This window comes from Camellia sinensis, chromosome 2, assembly GCF_055761805.1.
Source record: "Camellia sinensis isolate YWXY chromosome 2, ASM5576180v1, whole genome shotgun sequence".
In the NCBI taxonomy this organism is placed as follows: domain Eukaryota; kingdom Viridiplantae; phylum Streptophyta; class Magnoliopsida; order Ericales; family Theaceae; genus Camellia; species Camellia sinensis.
In genome coordinates this window covers 224,574,746-224,595,597 of record NC_138962.1, presented here as the reverse complement: position 1 = coordinate 224,595,597, position 20,852 = coordinate 224,574,746, and the positions used below count along the sequence as shown (strand labels likewise).

Below are 20,852 nucleotides of genomic sequence, written 5' to 3'. Positions count from 1 at the left end.
TGCACAGTAATCGGCCGGCCAAAAATGCCATCTTGGCCAAAAAGAGTGCCGGCCGGCACTAAAAAGTGCTGACCGGCAACAAATAGTGCCGGCCGGCAATATACATTGCCGGTGGCAGCAAAAACCAGCCGGTGGCCTTTAGCCACTGCCGGTAGTGGGTGGGGATGGTCTACAAGCCCTATCCTGCCTCTCAAAGGCAAAACACAAGTATTTGGTGTGAAACCAGACACTAAACGGTTGAGTTCGGAGATCCTGAGGCAGGGCACGCGAGCCGAGACCTCCGGGAACTCCAAACGAACACAAACATGGATAATCACCGAGTGTTCCAAGCGGTGACGTCCAAGTCTTGAGGACGGTCAAAAATGGGGTGTCTACAGGTATATTTTAAATACATTGTATATGTATGATGTGTTGGGAGGAGAAAGTGGATGTACTCCATGTTTTGGGAGGAGATAGAGGATGGACCCCACTGAAAACTAAGTTGGCCAAAGTGTCTAGGGTGAAAGTCCCGAAATCATATGTATACATGGGTGCCGATCCCGTGGACGAAATTTTCGTAAAATGGCAAGGTTGAAGTGCTTGTGTAGTAGTTATGTTGATTGAGAACCACTAAGTTGTAGTCTCAGTTGGATTATTTGAAAATTATAAATTTGACCTATGAATTGAAATGAAATGTACTAATTTGAAATGAATGTATGGAAACGGAATGAAATATGAATATTGGTACCGAATGGTCATGGAAAGAATGTGAATTGGTCATGAGTATCGAACATGTTTATATTTGACATTTATATCTTAGTTAAACCACATATATTGTGATAGACTATTTCTACTGGGCTTTGGCTCACCCTACTTGGGAAACCATTTTCAGGTACTGATGATATGCTTCCTCCAAGGACGTAGCATGGAAGGACTTAGGAGGTGGAGGCTCTATTTTGTAGTTTTGTGTTTAAATGTTTAATCAAGCTGAGGGCTTTACATGTATAGAGCTTAGGACTCTCTTTTATTGTAACCAAGTGATATCTTGGAAAGATGTAAGCCTGTAGGGCGTTTATTGTGTTGTCAGTAACTAATGTTACATACTATAGATTCAGGATGAACATTTATGAATGTATAATGCATGTAATACCTTTTGCATATACATTCTGATGAATGAAAGTATATCCATTCTATTGTGCACTCTGCTCATATGGATGGATTAGTTGTATTATTTTGGAGGCGTTATAGCAAAAAGGTTAAATAATTTTTAATTTTCTTTTTAGAAAATGTAGTTAGAAAAAATACGTAATGAGGTAAATACTTGATGTATATAGAATCATCCTACAAATTGTGTTAGTATAGTTTTAAACATTCGAGTTAATTTAATTGTTTTGTGATAATTTTCAAACAGATCAAATATGTGTGGACATCTTTGAAAATTCAAAAAAACGTGATACAATATTGTTCACTAAATGAATTTCATCTTTCTTTTGGGTAGTGGATTAATTTTTTTAGTTATTTTGATTTGGGTTAAAAAGTCTCGTTTAGAATAAATTTTGACTTTTTTTTTAATTTTTTGAGAGAAAAAATAAAATATTTACCTTATTAAGATAAAATGAACTTCATGCATAATATTCGAATTAAATTGGTAACAATGTTGTTTTGTTACTGGAAATTTCAAGAATTTGTGCCATTACTTTTTGTAGGAGAACTAGTCCTTAACATCATAGCCTCATTATCATTACTATGGTCTATAGCTTAATGCATTGTTTTTTCCATCTTTTGTCATGCATGCAGATTGATTTTGGTGGTATGTGAATCTTGAATTTACAAAGGGAAAATAAAAATTAGCTTATGTTTTATTTCTCTTTTGCTTTACTTTTTATGTTCTTTCTACAAATCTAAAATCTTAATACAACCTTAGCAAATATTATTTGGAAGGCCTTTGTTTGGACAATAATGTTAATGACACTAACAAATCCAAATGGCCATTAAGTCCCAATCAATTTAGATTAGTTTGAGACTCAATAATATAACTTCTCCCAAACTAGTTTGAGACTCAATAGTAGTATAGTTTATTTCAATTTTACATTTTAAAATTTGTACAAATTCTAATAAAGAAAAGTATAAATGATTGAATAGAAAGAGTCATTCATCTTCGTAATAGAACATAAATCATTTATTATTAATACTAACTAACAATATTTTAGGGGAAAAAAAAACAATAGTCATAATTAATTGAACATCAAAATAAATTAATACTTGGGTAAATTACACTAACAGTTCCTATAGTTTGGGGTTGTGTCACTTTGGTCCTTGACTTTTCAATTGTGACACATTTGACCTGAATTTTGAATCTTATTCCAAATAAGGACAATTGAAAATACCATTACTCAATTTCAAGGGCAAAGTTGTAATTTGATAAATATAAATTAATTTGACAAAAATAAATGTTAAAAAAATATTTTTGAAATTTTAAAAATTATTTCTACCCACCAAAGATAAAATTATGAAAATTGATAAATTGTTTACACATTTATTTTTTTTACCAAATTAATGTTTATTATATATTTGGATGATGATCATGTAATGGATGGTTGTTTTTATTTTCATTAAATTAGATTCTATTTTTCCAAAACTCAAATATGGCGACAATTTTGATATCATTATTAAATCAATCTATTAAATAAAAAATTCAAAACTAAAAATATTTCATATATTAAAATTACACATTAAAAGTCTAACAACCACACATTGTATGATCATCATCTAAACACATAATAAAAATTAATTTGGTAAAATAAATAAATAAATTCGTAAAAGATTTATTAATTTTACATAATTTTATCTTTAGTGGGTAAAAATAATTTTTAGAAATTCAAAAATATTTTTTTGACATTTTTTAAAATTAGTTTATATTTTATCAAACTGACGACTTTGCCCTTGAAATTAAGCAATAGTATCTTCTCAATTATCCTTATTCGGAACAAAATTGAAAATTTATTATCAAATGTGTCACAATTAAAAAGTCAGAGATTAAAGTGATACGAGTTCTAAACTATAGGCATTGTTTGTCACAAAAGTCTTTCAAAATGATTACAACAATTTGTTCCCATCTTGAAGGGTATGATTGGATAAAAGTATGTTATTATAGAGTCTTGAACTTATTTGAGAGAAATTAAAAAAAATATAGGATTTAGTTATCTAAAAATTGAAAGTTGAAAAAACTGAATGACATTTTGAAGGAAAAGGTGATACTTATTTTAATTTTTTCTAATATTTTGTTGCAATATTTTGTACTGAAAATTGTAAAAATTATTAGATACCCCACAATATCATATGGCATTGTCTACATGGTACTCCAAACAAATGAGAAAATGCAACACATGCTAAGTGGGTTGGTCATATTTTGTTTCCAACTACTTAACAAAGTAAGTCAATATATCTCACTCATAAAAAATTTCTTTGCGTAATTGGTTTGGATTATTATAAAACCAATATCACATAGTGATTGAAGGCTACCCCATTTCGTCCTGATGCAATTGCAACACAAAATTTGGCTAATTAAGTATAAAATATTGGGGAAATCACCACTTTTATATATAACAATAGCAACTCAACAAAGTTATACAGAAGATATGGAAACAAAATCATTTTTTTGTTTTCACCAAGAAGAATCCCATAATAAGAAGAATCTCATAAGGTTCTCCCTAACCAAAACCTCTCTCCCCAAATAAAAAAAGAAAACAAATACGAACTTAAAGAATCAAGGAAGACACTGGCCTACTCTAGAATTTTTCCTACCTCATTCTAAATGTTTTTCTCGCTCAGTGATTTTCTTCAATTAAAAAAAAAGTATAGACTACAATACAAAAGAAAGATAAATTTAAATAAAACTTAAAATTTTTTATTGAAATTACACCAACCCATGAACCCCTTTTTGTTTCACTCTTTTCCTTCCTCCCTCCTTCCAACTTCCTCACTTCTTCCCCTAAATCACTCCACACAATCCCCCACAAAAAAATTGAAAATAACACCATACCAACTTTCTCACTACTAACCCTTGGATTGATTCCCCCTGGCACTTAATTTTTTTTATTTTTTGTAATTAAGATCAAGAATAAGATTAATCATAAAAGATACAAATAAACCTCAACCTATATGACTTATTTCATTTAGGTATTTTAATATTTAATTTGTATCAATTACATCCTTAAATTTCATTCATTAATTCAATTTAGTCTCTTACTCCAACTCTCATCTAAGTAAAATATATGAAAAATACTTATATCAATCTCACATCAAACATTTGAAGGCATTAAAAAGAATTTATCACATTTTCTACTTAAATTAACCGTGAGATACATTAAAAATATATTATTTACAAAACAAACACCATCAAAACCTTTAATTCTATTATTGAGAGAGCCAAATACATATCATGTTTGACTATTTGATTGGTAGTAAATAAGTAAACTCCAAAACTCCCAAATTAAACCAAAACAACATACCATAAATAAAAGGACTAATTGGTTTAGAAGAAAACATCCAAAACTAAATGAAGCAACATTTACTGAAATAGAATTTTTGAATAATTTTTCCAAATAAAAATATATAAAAAAATTAAAAATTAATTTTTAAAAAATTGAATTCCAATATTTATTTTAAGGGTGTTTCCCAATTAAAGCTTAATGCATAATAATAAGCCAAACTCACTACTAGCCCTTGGATTGATTCCCCCAAGCACTTAATTTTTTTTTTTTTTTTTTTTTGTAATTAAGATCAAGAATAAGATTAATCATAAATGATGCAAACATACCTCAACCTATATGACTCATTTCATTTTGGTATTTAATACTTAATTTGTATCAATTACATCGTTAAATTTCATTGGTATTTTAATATTTAATTTGTATCAATTACATCCTTAAATTTCATTGGTATTTTAATATTTAATTTGTATCAATTACATCCTTAAATTTCATTTATTAATTCAATTTAGTCTCTTACTCCAACTCTCATCTAAGTAAAATATATAAAAAAATACTTATATCAGTCTCACATCAAACATTTGAAAGGCATTAAAAAGAATTTATCACATTTTCTACTTAAATTAGCTGTGAGATACATTAAAAATATATTATTTACAAAACAAACACCATCAAAACCTTTAATTCTATTATTGAGAGAGCCAAATACATATCATATTTGACAATTTGATTGGTAGTAAATAAGTAAACTCCAAAACTCCCAAATTAAACCAAAACAACATACCATAAATAAGAAATTAATTTTTAAAAAATTGGATTCCAATATTTATTGGAAGCACAACGCATAACCATCAGAGAGCTATATGCATTCTCTCCTCGTTCACAAAGCTCTCTGTTTAAGAAATGAGGGATGCTACTGCGCAGCTTTACGGTGCCATTTTGGACCAACAAAACTTTGATTTACTTCTTGGTTGCATTATTAAATAAAATAAAATAAAAAATTGTCCCTTTGTTTTTTATTTTTAAATAATATTTCTAAGAAATTCTTTTACATTTTCACTTTTATATGTTACGCTTTTTTAATAAATATAATGTAAAATTTTGCCAAAGTTATGATAATTTATAATTTAGAAATAAAATTAGTATTTTGTAATAATGTTATATATATATGTGTGTTAATAATATTTTTTAACAATAAAATATGTATAATTACTACAAAAATACGTAAGATGCTTATTGTAATGCCCTCAAAATAAAGCATAATCCAACCATAAAATAAATCCATAAAACATAATAGAAATATCATCTTTTCATTCATCGGAGTTTGTATTACGATGGATATTACATGTTAGCAACAAAATGAATGCCCTACGGGCTTACATCTTTCTAAGTCATCACTTGGTTACAACAAAAAGAGCCCTAAAGCTATACATAGAAAGCCCTATGCTTGAATATACATTTAACAGCAAAACGAATAACAAAAGGGAGTCTTCAACTCCAAAACCTCCCAAGCTAAGATCTTTGAGGCAGCATATCACCTGTACCTGAAAAATAGTGTCCCAAGTAGGGTGAGCCAAAGCCCAGTAGAGATATGCTAAACAGTATATGAGAAGTAACTAAAACATTAGCATCCGATAAATGCTTAACACTTGAAAACCAAGTTACACTCTTTCCATAACCAATCTACATTGACATCCATATTTCAATCCACTTCCATTTGTTTATCTGAATCAATTCATTAACATGGTTCATTTTTATCCAAACAATTCAAAATGAGACTACAACTCATATCATCAACACTTCAATCATCAACATCATTCAAATGTATATAAGATTTCGGAACTTTCACCCAGGACACTCCGGCCAACTTAATTATCAATGGAGTCCCTCCCCTATCTCCTCCTAAACAATGGAGTACATCCCATATCTCCTCCTAAACAATGGGGTACATCTCCTTTCTCCTCCCAAACAAAGATATATATGCAATGTATTTAAACACGTTGCCATATACAATGAGCAATTAAATCACATATTCAACGTGTTAATCCAACCATCATATTCAATGACATAATCCAATTAATTAGTTTCAAGTTACCTAATCATCATACAGTCTCTACAACAATCATGACTATCCTCCACTGATAGCCCAAAACAGTTATTTCTAAACAGATAAATAAATCTATCAAATAAATAATTTATTAACTTTTCCATAGGTGAGTGATTTATCAATCCAACTACACCATTTAATCACAATTTCCCCTAATTTCATTATTCCCAAACCAATTTCATACTCCCACGTTGATTTCATAATTTAAACCAATAATTAATTCAATTAAAATTAGGGCTTTTCCCCTCCTTTTTCTCAAACATTGCACCCAAGGTCAAATTTTCCCCCATTATACACAAACAACCCCATTTCCAAGATCTCATATACATATAGAACCCAAAATAGGAAACCCCTCTTTTACTATTTCAAACTCAAAACCCTAACTTCACCCAAGCTAACCATTTATACAAAATGACCAATATTTATGTTAAAGCTCGTAGTAATGAGTAGATTATCCCTACCTCAAGAAGAGAAGGTGAGCCAAGCAAGAGATGAACTCCAAAGATGACGAAATCAACTTCTACTTGGATGAAAATAGAGATCTTGAAGAGCTCAATCTTTTTATCAAAGGAAGGTGTAAACGTCCCCGAACGTCCCGGGAGGGAATCCTGTTTTGTTCATTTGGGCTCACTACAGTTTAGACTCAAATTGTCACGGTTCTTAATCTAATCTCACAATGTGCGATGTGAGATTGATAAATCACCAAAGAGTCCAAATCCGGCAAATCATTTTGAAAAACAGATTTTTAGAAAGAAGTGCCAAACATGGACTGCTTTGCCAGATACAGAGTCGCCACCTAAATGTTTTATTTTTGGGAAATTTAGGAAACCCTGACTCATTGCCTAAGGCCACATGTCCGTCATCACCAAAGTTGCCTCGGCTCAGGAACTTGGGTACGATTGGGGAAGGTCAGCTATGAGCACCCCCGCTCGCCCGATCAAAGATCGGCCACTACTAAACATGATATCTCGTTTTTTAAAACACATGCGTTCTTATTCTGATTAATTAGCTAGAATTACTATGTGATGCGCGCAACAAAACAAGTATAGACTAGATCACCTAATTTGGAACAAAGCATCGCATATCCGTTTGTTTGAAAAATGATTTGAAGTTTGCTACTCGTAAGTAGGCTAAAACACGGATTTCAATGAATTATCCCAATTCAAGCAATCCAACCTTCACCCACAGGCATTCAAGCAGTTATATCACCTAAGCAATTAGCCTCATGGAAAGCATGTTGTCATGTTAACATTCACACTCATGCGAGATGCTAAAGCATAAACACTTACAGTGTACTCCGAGCCAAAACAATAAACTAGTTAGTAATCATGCATGATCCTAGTTCATGTTAAGATGGCTAATGCAACGCATGCAAAATGCAACTAAGATAGGCTTGGCTATCCTAAGAATGGCATATGAGGTGAGACAATCTAATACATGTATTCAACTTGGAATTGAAATACAATGCAGTTAGCATGATGCGCCGAGCCCGGTGCATGCAATACAGATGAATGATGCAAACATGCTATCATAAGTATGCTAATTGAAATGTGGCCTAAAACTAACCATTGAAAGCCGGTAAGTAAAAAGGAGAAAGAAGTGGGGGTTAGAAGACATGTACACACTCACGCACACTTATTACAACATCACCCTCTCTCGGAGGGTCCGAATAAATAATACAAACCAAATAAATAATTAACTGCTCTAGCTAATTAAATATTACAAAATTCTAATTAATTAACAAATTAATTACAAAAGGAGGTGGCCGCAGCCCTGCCTCGGAATGATGGGACGATGCATGCTCGATTCGCCTCGCTCGGAAACCCGTGCCATGCCACATGTTGCCTCTGTTTACACTGTTCTACACCTCTGAGAATTGCACAAGTCCTTCTGAACCACCTTCTGAGCACTGTGGAAGGTCACCGGCCAAGAGGAATAGTCACCGACCATGGAAAAGTGGTCATCAACCAGTTGTATAGCTCTCGACCAGAAATGAATAGTCGGCTGGCACTGAATGTAGTCGGTCGGCCAACTCTTCCTGCAGAATCCTGTTTTGCAACAGCAGAGGGCAAACAGAGTATGGCAATGCATTTTCAAAGCAATGTGTGGACGACCACCCTCCTTATCATGTTATGAACTCAAGGGAGGATGGTCCTCGACCCTCGGGCCACCAATCACGCATTTCCATGCATGATGGCCAAAGAGTCAAGTGTGCAACTCAATATGGAATGAAATGCACAAAACACATAAAGGGCCCCAACCTCTATCATGATTGATCAAGAGGCAAGACATGCACACACAATGCAATGCAACCTAGGCAAGCAAGCAAGCATGCAAATAACTCAAGTGTGCAACAAATCTAATGCAACATGAGCATGTTAACATGCAATATGCAATAGGCATACAACCTAAACATGTGGACATGTATAGCATGCAACAACATGCAAAATGAAATAAGCATGCAACAACATGGTAAGATGGACTTACACTAACATGGGTAGCTCTCAAGCATGCCAAAATCAGTGGCCAAATGTGTTAGGACGGTGGCTCGGAATGCATTCAAATGAAGCTCATGCAATGGTCGGTAAATGAGGCATACAAGCACAACTCTCAATAGCACTTAAAGCATGGAAAACATGGGAGTAAGGCACAAGTATAAGCTTTGAAATATCATACCCAATGATGCCAAAACATGTAAATAGCTCAAGTCAAGCATGCAAGGGACCCCAAAACTCAAAGCTATGCAAGGCTATTACACAACAAGTATGCATGGCAAGCACTTTTCGACCATGAGGCCACAAAACAGAGCTTAGGCAGCCTAAATCATGAACAAAATCAGTTTAAGGCATGGCCAAAAAGTGTTAGAATCATACGCTAAAATGGCATGCAATACAAGCTAGTGAAGGGGGTTTACACTACAAGTATATGAGGCAATCAAGAGGCCACCAAACCAACAAAATTCAGAGGTATGACATGTCAAATAAAGCCCAAAAACCCACTGAAACATGGTCCATGCATGCAAGAATGATAGGCTCCTTTGATAGGCTATAAAGAGGGTTGTTCTACACATGCAAGATGGACACTTAAAATGGAAAAAAGGGCTCTGGATAGAGCCTATACATGTCTTAAAACTCACTAAAAAAATCCTGAAATATGCTCAAGAAGTGTGCAAATAGGGGCTCCTTTGTAAGGCCAAAAATGCAAGTAAACAAGACAATAAGGAGAGGGCCATCCCCTCTCCTTCTTAGGACCTCAAAACACCATCCCCACCACTGAAATCCCTCTGGATTTTAGTGGTGAGAAGGCCAATACAAGGTGGTCCCGAAGCTCACAAAAAAGGCACAAAAAAGAGGCCAAACAAGGCCTAAGAGGGGGTAAACAACCCCAAACACAAAAGTGACCTTAAACAAAGATCAAAAGCATGCAAAATCAGAACTTTTATCAGTTATACACTAAACTCAAAACAGCATGAAAGAGAGGCTAAAAGCTTGTGCAAAAATGGGGAATAAAAGAGGAAAAAGGAGTGTTACCCTTGTAGCCAAGAACTCCAGCAGCTCGGGACCCAAAAAACCAGTCCCTTAGCCTTTGAAAATGGCCTCCAAGATACTTAGACCGAAGGTGGAAGGGTTAGGCTAACAGTTGTAGTGCAATGGGGCCAAGAACCTTACACTTTTGAGCTAAAATGGAGGAGATATAGAGAGAGATACATGTGTATGGAGCCTTGGCCAAAAATTTGAACCTTTTCTAATGAGGGAGAGGCTCTCTCTTATAGAAGAACAAAGGTCCAAGCTTCTCTTAGAAGCTTGGAGCAAAGGGCCAAGCTTCTTAAGGAAGCTAAAGCAAAAAGGGTCAAGCTTCTTAAGGAAGCTAGAGCAAGGGGATCAAGCTTCCTCAAGAAGCTAAGAAAGGTTCAAGCTTCTCTTAGAAGCTTGGAGCAAAAGGTTCAAGATTCTTGGAGAAGCTAGACAAAGGTTCAAAAGGGTCAAGCCTTCCCCAAGAAGCTAAACCGAAGGTTCAAAAGGGTCAAGCCTCCCACAAGAAGCTAAACCAAAGGTTCAGAAGGGTCAAGCCTCCCTAAGAAAAGGTCTCGGCCAGAAAAAGTAGCCGATTGATCAAAACAATGGCCGGCCGACCAAAAACAATGCCAACCGGCCAACACCTTTGGCCGGTAGCAAGAAAACAGGGCCAGTGGCATCAGGCCATGGCCGGTGAGGTGTGAGGATGGCCAACAAGCCATTCCCTGCCCTTAGAAGCAATCACACAAGTGTTTGGTCTACAACCAAGCACAAAACAAACAAGTCGAGAGGTCTCGAGGCAAGGCACGCAACCGAAACCTCCGAGAACTCAAGACGAACACGAACATAGATACTCATCGAGTGTTCAAACGATGACGTCCAAGTCTTGAGGACAGTCAAAAATGGGGTGTCTACAGAAGGAGGGTGAGGAGATCACTAGAACTAGGTCAAAATTTAAAGGGAGAAAGTATTTTAGAGAGAGAGGCTCTCAACTTAGGGTTTTGGAAAGTTTTAGAGAGAGAAAAGACAGAAAAAGTGATTTAAAAAGTCACTTTTGCGATCTGATATACGCATAGTCCGCTTGAGCAGAGAGTTTGACGCTCGAGCGTCAGACACATAAATTTGACCCGCTCGAGAGCAATAAAGGCCACTCGAGCGCCAAGGCACAACAGCAAGGCGCTACCCGCTCGAGCGCAATGAAACCCGCTCGAGCGTAGATTACACTCACCCAGTATTTTACAGACTTTAGACAATCGCTCGAGCGCCAGAGGGACCGCTCGAGCTCAGACCCGCTTGAGCGTAAGAAACACCGCTCAAGCGTGAAAAACACTTCCACAGTATTTTTCTAGACGCACAAAGTACTGAATGATTGCAAACCCCGCTCGAGCGCAAGAAGACCCGCTCGAGCGCAAGACCAAAATTCTGGGCAACAAGGTTGTAAACCAGCAACCAACCACCCTGTTTTGAACATACCCAAGACATTTCAAAACTCAAATTCAAAGGGTAAAAAGAGGAAAATACATAAACAACAACATTAAACCACAAGACCCAAGTCCAAAACACCATAATGGTCGAGTTAGAAACCGGGATCGCTATACTTATACACCATTTGAAGAGTGTGGGATTCCCTTTCTATAAAATTTCAATTTCTTATATAATTTTATTTAGTTGAATAAGAAAGTACGTAAAATAGAATTTTAAGCTCAATATAATTTTTTTGCTTTCTATTTGAATAAGTCATTTAATATATATATATATATATATATATATATATATATATATATATAATATAGTATCTAATTTATTAAAATTCATATTTCACACATTTTATACACCTTTTACATATTTTAATATAATTTTTATGTACATACCAATATTAACCACTGCCCAAATGGCCCATGATAAATATGGATGAAATTACTCATAAAATTTAGCCCTTGTTTGGGAAGTGATTTTTTTTTGATTTTTTGACTAAAATATGAATCTGTGACTTTTTAAAAAAAATTAATTTTTTTTGACTTTTTAAATAAAATAGTCACTTGCTAACTCAATTCCATTTCTAAATTTCAGAAACAAAAATGCTATGAACCTACCCTTGTCAACCCATAATTTACCCTGAATGTGTTTGTATGGTGGAGATTAAATTGATGAAGTGTGGGGTTCATGAGTAAAAGGAATTTGAACCAATAATTCATTTTTCTGAGTAAATTCTAGATTGATAAGGGTGAGTTTGTAGTATTGTTTCAAAAATCAAAATCTATTTATCTTTTATTAAAAAAATGAAAGCAATCCTAAAGACCTTTGTTAGTATTAAAAAATTGTATAAAAAATGTGTTAAAGTGAAAATGTAACGGAATTTCTTAGAAATACTATTTAAAAAAAAAACAAACAAACAAAGGGACAATTTTTTATTTTTAATAATGCAGCCAAAAAGTAAATCAAAGCTTTGTTGGCCCAAAATGGCACCTCATCCCTTATTGGTGTGTCCAACAAGTCAATGGTAAGTAAGTAAATTTCAAAATTCCTAAATTAAACCAAAACAAGATACCATAAATAAAAGGACTAATTGGTTTAGAAGAAAACATCCAAAACTAAATGAAGCAACATTTTCTGAAATGGAAATTTAAAAAAAAAATTCCAAATAAGAATATATAAAAAAAAAATTAATTTTTAAAAAATTGAATTCCAATATTTATTGGAAGCACAGTGCATAACCATGTATGCATTCTCTCCTCGTTCACAGAGCTCTCGGTCTAATTATTGCATGTCCAACAAGCTAGTCAGACTCGTTTCAATCCCTAAGCCCACCCCAACTGTCTCTCTCTCTCTCTCTCAAACGAAAAAACCCCACCACCCCCAATGTATTCGAATTAGTCAATTTTTTACTCTTTTTTTTTGTTTTTTTTTCCCCTCCTATTCCTCACTAACATGTGTCTGTGGAGATTGTGGTTTTAGGGTTCCTTTATCATTTCTGCTCTCGAACTCACACCAATGACGCTCTTTTCAAACCCTAACAATGGCGAAACAAATGTCGACCTTTACTCCTTTAACAATGGCGACACCAACGATGCTCACGGAAGCCATCGTCTCAGCGAAGAAATCAACAGCACATGTTCTACTCCCTACGTCTCCGCACCTTCAAGCCCTAGCCATGGCTGCTCCACCGTCGGCTACTTCTCCAGTGCTCCTGCAAGTCCTATGCACTACATGTTATCCACCGCTCCTAGGCCTGGGTAACCCCCCGAAATAATCCAACATAAATTAATTACGTCGACCAACATCCACTAGATAATGATAATAATCCTCCCGTCTTTACATGGTTAATAAATGAGTTTATACAAAAGTTTTACATGCGAATTATACATTCAATGGTAAGAAAAACACATGAATCTATAGCATGTGAAGCATCTAGTCTCAAAATAAATAAAATGCCCTTAAGGGCTTACATCTTCCAAGGCATTGAGCCCGACTACACAAAAATGGTTCCACGAACCCATACACTTTAAACCCTTGGCTAACAAGTAAATTTACAACAACAATAGAGTCCTTTACTCTTCACAAAATATGTCCACGCCCTCAATTTTGCGGAATCACCACATCTTTTCCTGTACCAAAATCCCATAGGAGTGAGCATAAAATCCAGTAGAGAAACCTTACAAAGTATATACAGTTATGCAAACCTCCAATATTAAATGCAAATGCAAATGCCATGTAATGCCATTATAATGAAAAATTTCATTTCGTGCACTCCTTTGAAAATCACCACGTTTTCAATAACGTTTTGCAATCTCATCAATTTCAAATTTCCAATTTTAATCATTAGGGGCAATAAATACGACTCAGGTAATCCCAGGTTGGTGTCTGCAAGTAGGCTCAACTAGCACTACCAATACCCTATTTTACCGGTTGCTAACCGGAAGGGAAGTGGTACCTCATCCGCTCATGTTTTCGCTCTTTCACCCCAGACATTCAGGCCAACTTATCAATTCCATCTACACCTCCTATCCGGACTTACCCACGTATTTACCCCAAAACATTTCAACATTTTCATTTCACATTATTCCTTTCCTAAGTAAATGATTTCGAATCTCAACTCAACACTTGCAACAATGGATTCTAAAAATGTCTAAACAACATGCCAAAGCCAAATAAAATTTTGCAAAAAAATCAATTGAATGAGCATGCAATGCCATAATTGTTCATTTTCAACATAATATCAAAATATTCAAAAATGATCGAATTACCCTTTTTCTCCGTACAATGCTATTCCACAAATAGCCCAAGGTTTGCGACCAATCATCACTAATACAACAACATGTCCACAATGCGTGCACTTCCATCATTTCATCATTTCAAACGATTGCAAAAATTTACAAAACACCCTCCAATTCTCAATAATGTTCATGAGTAGAGAAATCCAACATCATTATATAAATGCATTTATAATTAAACAAGGGAAAAACCTTCACTTTCTTTACTTATCATGGCACAACAACATGAATATATATATATATATATATATATATATATAATCACCCATAAAACTCTCCTCTTCCTTTATTCAAGAAACCCCCACAAATCGTTGGTTTTTTTTCTTTACAAACAACACACACACACCAAATACATGAGAGGGACCCTCAAGGATACATCCTTCTCATATTTAAAACAATTTCAACCTTCAAGATGCTGCCTTAAGTAGATTGAAGATGTTTGAAACTCTTTTTTTTTTTTAAATCTCCACATTTTAAGCCATAAAATCAAAACTAACATATTAGCTTCAAGAGAACCTTCAAAATCATCATCAACAATGCAAAACATGTATATATAACTCAAGAAGTCCCTACCTCAATGTTTGATGATGAAAGAGATGAAACCCTAGAGTCAAGATAGAAGATTTTTCGATTTCCACTACAGCAAAAGGAGCCCTAGCTTTGATCTTCAAGATTAGTGAGAGATGATGACTCCAAGCCCAAAGGATCACAAGAAATCAAAGATTTTGAGTGCCTGATGAGGGTTTTTAGAGAGAAGGAAGAGTAAAAATGTTTTTAGAGAGAGAGATATAGAAAACAAAGTGATACATTCAGCCCTAAAAGATTAAAAAAAATAGGGTTTTCGGACTGCCTAGCGTCCCGCACATGCGGCCTTCCCTTGTCACACCTCCTCCAGCACCTGCATATATTGCAGTATGCTAAGCCAAACAACCCTTGAATTCCGCACATGCAGCCTTACCTCCCACACGTGCGGCCCCTCCCCCGCACGTGCCGCCTAAGTCCCCGTACATGCGGCCCTAACTCTCTAGCCCAGAATTTTTCTCCACTCAATTGTAGGCACTTCAGACCTAACCTCCTGCTCTCTGGAACAGGAAAAAATCAACACCGAACAAACGAGAATAAGAGTTTATATGAGAACAAATTTTCGGACACCACAAACCCAAAATCAAATAAAGGAGAATAGAACGAAAATACACCTAGTTGTCACAGTTTGATTCTTTCTTGTCAACTAAGTCTGGCTCGTTCGAGTTTGAATTTTCTTCTGGGTTCTCACTAAGCGGTTCAGTAGGTAATTGATTGATGAGTTCGACCGACGAGTTATTCTTGAACGGTCAGATCCGACCGATGTCACCACTACGAACAACACAGTTCCAATGACAAGAACACGAAGAAAATGAGCCCTCTCATCATCATCATCATCATCATCATCATCGCATTCTGGAGTTAGAAGATTCTGAGAACAAAGAAGCTGAAACTCCGTCGATCGAGACAACACCGTCAGGCTCTGCTTCGTCTTCAAGGTCTTCATCGTTTGGAAGGAACTCGAAGAAGTGGATATTCTTCAAGAATCTATTGTACAAAAGCAAAAACGAAGGTAGAGGCAACAAAAAGAAGTTCTGGTCATCGATCACGTTCACTTGCTCATCATCTTCAAGGGACGAGAAGGAAAAGAATCGCAAGGAAACGGAAACGGAAATGCAAAAGTAAAAGAAAAAGTGAAGCAAACAAGTTCTCCTAAAAAAACTGATCACCGGAAAACTAGCGAACGAAGTCGAAAAGCGTAGGGTTCTGCCATCAGCTCACAAGTTGTATTGCATTGCGAATAGAGCACAAGCGGAGGAGATGAAGAAGAAGACCTTCTTGCCCTACCGGCAAGGACTGCTTGGATGTCTAGGGATTAGCGTTTGCGTTTTCGAGTAATTTTATTTGTTACTGTACTCTAGGTTCTAATTTAAGCTCCTGTATAGTAGAGACAAAAGCCTTTGTTCCAATCACCATTGAAGATTTTGCTTCTTTAGCTATGAAGATATTATTGGGTTCTTAATCTTTCCAAATTACCTCAAAGTCTCTCTCTTTAGTTAAAGTTTTGTAATATTTTATTATAAAGTAAATTATTAAATTAAGTTTGTATAAGATTGCTATTCATCCTAAAAGTATTCCAATTTGTGTGTGTAGCTTTATTCTTTTGAAAAATTACACTGCACCCTTGAGGTTTCAATTCCCATTATAGTTTTTCCCATTCTGTTAAGTAATCTAACAGTTCTAAATGACGCTAGAGAAGGAACAAGAGGAAGCACACATGAAATTCAAAGTTGAGCTCGCGAACTCCTGGGTCAGTGGGTAGTTGCAACACAAGCTCATCAATGGAGTTACACGGTCTAATTGAGGGTGGTAATGTAATCTAAACTGGTGGACTCAAATAATGAAGACTTTTGGATGATTTGGTAATGTAATTAGTACTTTAAATTAAAGTTTCTATGAACGCTTCGTTTCACGATGGGACACCAATGACATTGAATAAACCAATCACTAGTGGTTTTTTCTTAGGTAAAAGTGTTTGATAATTTGTCTACAAGTATTGATGGCTGAGAGATAGTGGCTGTGATGATGGGGTGGTGGACTGTGACAATTGATAATCGTTGGTTGGCTGATGGTGGGTGTTGAAATGTAGCAACAATGGTTAACATGGTTAGGTTGGCTAAGGAAGAGAAGAGGCTAATATGGTACTTTCATAAATCTATTGAAAGGACATTAAGGTCCTTTTATATTTTTTGTTACTTTCATTAAGAGATACGGGGGTGCAATGTAACTTCCAGACTGATGGAGGTATCTGTTTTAAAAGCGAACCTCAAGGGAGTGTCAGTGTAATTTACCCTTGAAATTACTTGTCACTTGTTAAAATTTTTATTTGAAATTACTTGATAGAAAATGTTACATTTAAATTTTTTTTAAATTTTATAACCCTAAGACAAAAGTGAGCGGTCTCATATGTATTTATGAATATGAACCCATTGCTCTTACTTGAAAAGTGGTAAGAAATAAGATTATGTATAGGATTGCTTTTACTTAACAAGTGTAATTTGTCTTGTTCTTTAGAAAATTTTCTTTCATTGCAGGTGCTTTGCCAAGGACCAAAGTTTCCAACTCTGTAAAACCCAATACAATGTGACTTTGGCGAGTGGTGATAGGGACATTGTAGCACACAAGACCTTGCCGCTAAGAGTATCAGAAACCTCATCTTCAAAGCAATCTGATGATGAAGGATTAATCTCACCACATGAGTCCCATTTTCATTTCAACTTTCCAAATTCTAAAACCAAATCTCAACCCTTCCTTCCATATCATGCTAGTACAAGAAAACAAGGTGAAAATCATCCAACAATGTCCAAGTCATCAAGCAAAAATAAGACCTTAAGCGATGATCATAATATCTCATCCACAGAATTTTTTGAGGTCAATCTTGTGATGAGAATGCCGCTGCAACTGAGCTGGGAAATGGTGAAAGAAATAACAGGTGGATTCACAAGAATGACATGTTTTGAAGAGAATGAGAATTTTAAGACATGTTGTGGGTATTTGAATGACCATCACTCCCAAGTTTTGGTAAGAAGATTCATTGGGCAGTTGGATTGTGTTCTTAAAGCAGAAAAGAAAGCAGCTTTGTCTATGCATCATAAGAATATATTGGGGTTGAGTGGTTACTACAAGGGAAAAAATGGTACAGTTCTTGTCTACCCTTTTACCCGAAGATGGACACTGGATAGATTTCTCCATGTTAAGTTTGTTAATGACTTGGTTCATCTTTTTATGAATATCATATCAAACAATCTTAACAAATTATTATATCAACTTTGCTACGTGCATAGAATTAATGCATAGAAGTCACTCGTGTCTCTTTTCTATGTGCTAATTTTGTGCACATATCCTTGTCTATGTTCTATGCATCCTTGTCTCTTTTCTGTGCACGTTCTCCTATGAATCTGTTTTGTGAACTAATTTTGTGCATGTACTATTATTGTCCCTACTCTGTGCACCAATTATGTGAATCTAGTTTTGTTCACTAGTCCATTCACATATGCACAAAATTGGTGCACAAAACAAAGACAATGATGTCGATGCACAGAAACAGAGAATGCGTGAGTCCCACACACCCTTGTCTTTGTTTGCACTAATTTTGTGCATATACCCTTAATTCTTGTGCATCAATCCATGCACCAATTATGTGCACCTAAGCTTGTTGTTCTCATATTAAGTTGTATTCCTATCGCAATCAAAGCATTCTAGCATGAAAGAAAAACATTCTCTGTTGATTTCTGTCTAGAGATCATCCATCATGTGTACTTACTAATCTTTTCTTAAACAGACTCAAAGGGAAAACAAAGGACCAAAATGACATTTCAAGAGAAAATAAAGATAGCAATAGGAATTGGTGAATGTGTTCGCTACATACATGAAGAATGTCCTCGAGGTCCCGTTGTTCATGGTGACTTAAGGTTGTGCAACATTTTTCTGAATTTTGACTTAGAGCCACAAGTAAAAATTGTTAAAATTTCATACACCCAGTGCAAAAAACAGAGAAAAATGAAAACATAAGAAAACTATCATGGGTACAATTGTTTATTAGTTCAAAATCCAAGGCCTCTCATAGTCTCATTTCATTTGTTTTCTTCTTTCCCTCACCTTTTTTACTGTGTGTGTGTGGTTGTAATAGATCACTGGCTTTAGTATTGCTACATGGTTGCATCTAAAACAAGGGTTACCAATTTCTAGTAACAGGTTTGCATTTATACCAATTCCAGTAAATTTTTGAAATTTCATTTGACATAACACCGAGTAAAAGAACAAAAAAACAATAATAATACTGAGTTTCTAATGTGAAATTTCACTGTATGTTAAAAAGGTTCTGGCACACAGATCCTTTAGACCTTGAATCATTGGCTTTACTAAAATCCGATATCATTCACTTTGGAATTTTGCTCCTAAGGCTCTTTTGCAGAAGATCTGCTCCACGGGATGACAAAATTTTTGTAGATTGGGTTAGTCGACGATTTTTTTTTTTTCATAATTACAGTTCTCATTTCTATACTGCAATTAAAAGTTTGTTCTCAAAATACTTACTGTTATCGTAGGCTCGACTATTGTTTCTACAAAGAGCATTCCATAAGTTGCTTGACGAAGACATAGAAGACCTGGACGTGTATGGAATATTTAGGGTGACGTGTGTTGCAGCTCAGTGCATAAATACTAAGCCTATTTCGTGATCTAATATGAGCAAGGTGATGTAGTATAGATAAAAAAAAATATTTGGTACTATTTAGGGCTACAAACGAGTTGAATGGTTCATTAGCAGTTCAAACTCAGCTCGTTTTAGATCAACTCATTGCAAAATATACAAGCATAAACTAAAATTTTAAACTCATTTATTTAGTAATTGAGTCAAGCTTGAGTAGGCTTGAATACCCTAAAACTCAACTCATTTGTAGCTCTACTACTCCTGCTAGGCCTTTCTAGTTTCATTATGGCTTACTATATCAGTTTCATGTACTTGCAAATAATTTCAATTCTCAAGGGAGAAACTTCATGTGCTATGCAATTATCCCCTTCATCAGAAGGCAACCCAAATATAAACTTTAGTGGCTCATCAATTGGTAGACTTGTGTGCAATTTAATCTCAGAGTTGTCACTTTCAAAATAGCTTAGGTGGTACCCAAAAAAAATGTGCAGAAAAAAAAATTAAAAATAAGGAAATGTAGATGTATAGAAGAAGAGAATATCTTTGGCATCTCTCCTAATTATTTTTTTAACTAGCTAGCCAGATATTTGCTTTCTTTGAAACAGTACTGGTTAGACAATTTTCTATGGCAATAAACTACTATGTTTGTTGTCATGTCAGGAAAATCTTCATATCATCATCTTGTTCTCCTCTTCTTCTTCGTCATGAATATATATAAATACTAGTTGTGCCTCATATTTGGAAAAATTACTCAGAATTTAAATATTTGAAAAGGACTTATTTTATATATGATTCACAATACACTAAGTTTAAATCTACACTCTATACTTCACTTTTATAGTGAAATTATGATTGAGTTTTCATGCTACCTAGAATTATTGTATGAGCACTGCACATGAAAGATGAAGTCTGGCTTGACTTGGTATACTATTACAATTTTAAATTAGCTTTTTGTGTTCTATGTGTATGTGTTATGATGGAACCAGAAATTAAGAAACAATAAACAACCAAACGAAAACAGGAGCATTCAAAGGATCTGTGTGGTTAATCTTAAAATCCTGAAATAACCCAATATACTTAAGATTCGAACCATATCAAACTTGATTAAAATATATCCAAATACAAATACAGAGTCAGATCTATGTTTTGTCACATCATGCAAGTTGACGACGAGTTATAAGCACAATAGGAGCATCTTCAACCGATACTTCAAATCTTACTTGACACTTTAAAAGGCAAAAATTGAGACTGTCACGT

At 34.9% G+C, this 20,852-nt stretch overlaps 1 protein-coding gene across 1 annotated transcript; it reads left to right on the top strand.

The window, feature by feature from the left end:
• The first annotated feature begins 13,082 nt into the window (after window positions 1-13,082).
• Window positions 13,083-19,623, top strand: LOC114296195 (uncharacterized). Its single transcript, XM_082913456.1, has 5 exons — window positions 13,083-13,324; window positions 17,479-18,157; window positions 19,074-19,138; window positions 19,263-19,398; window positions 19,492-19,623. Exons 1-5 carry the CDS (start codon window positions 13,083-13,085, stop codon window positions 19,621-19,623), a joined length of 1,254 nt encoding a protein of 417 aa, XP_082769582.1.
• The last annotated feature ends 1,229 nt before the right edge of the window (window positions 19,624-20,852 follow it).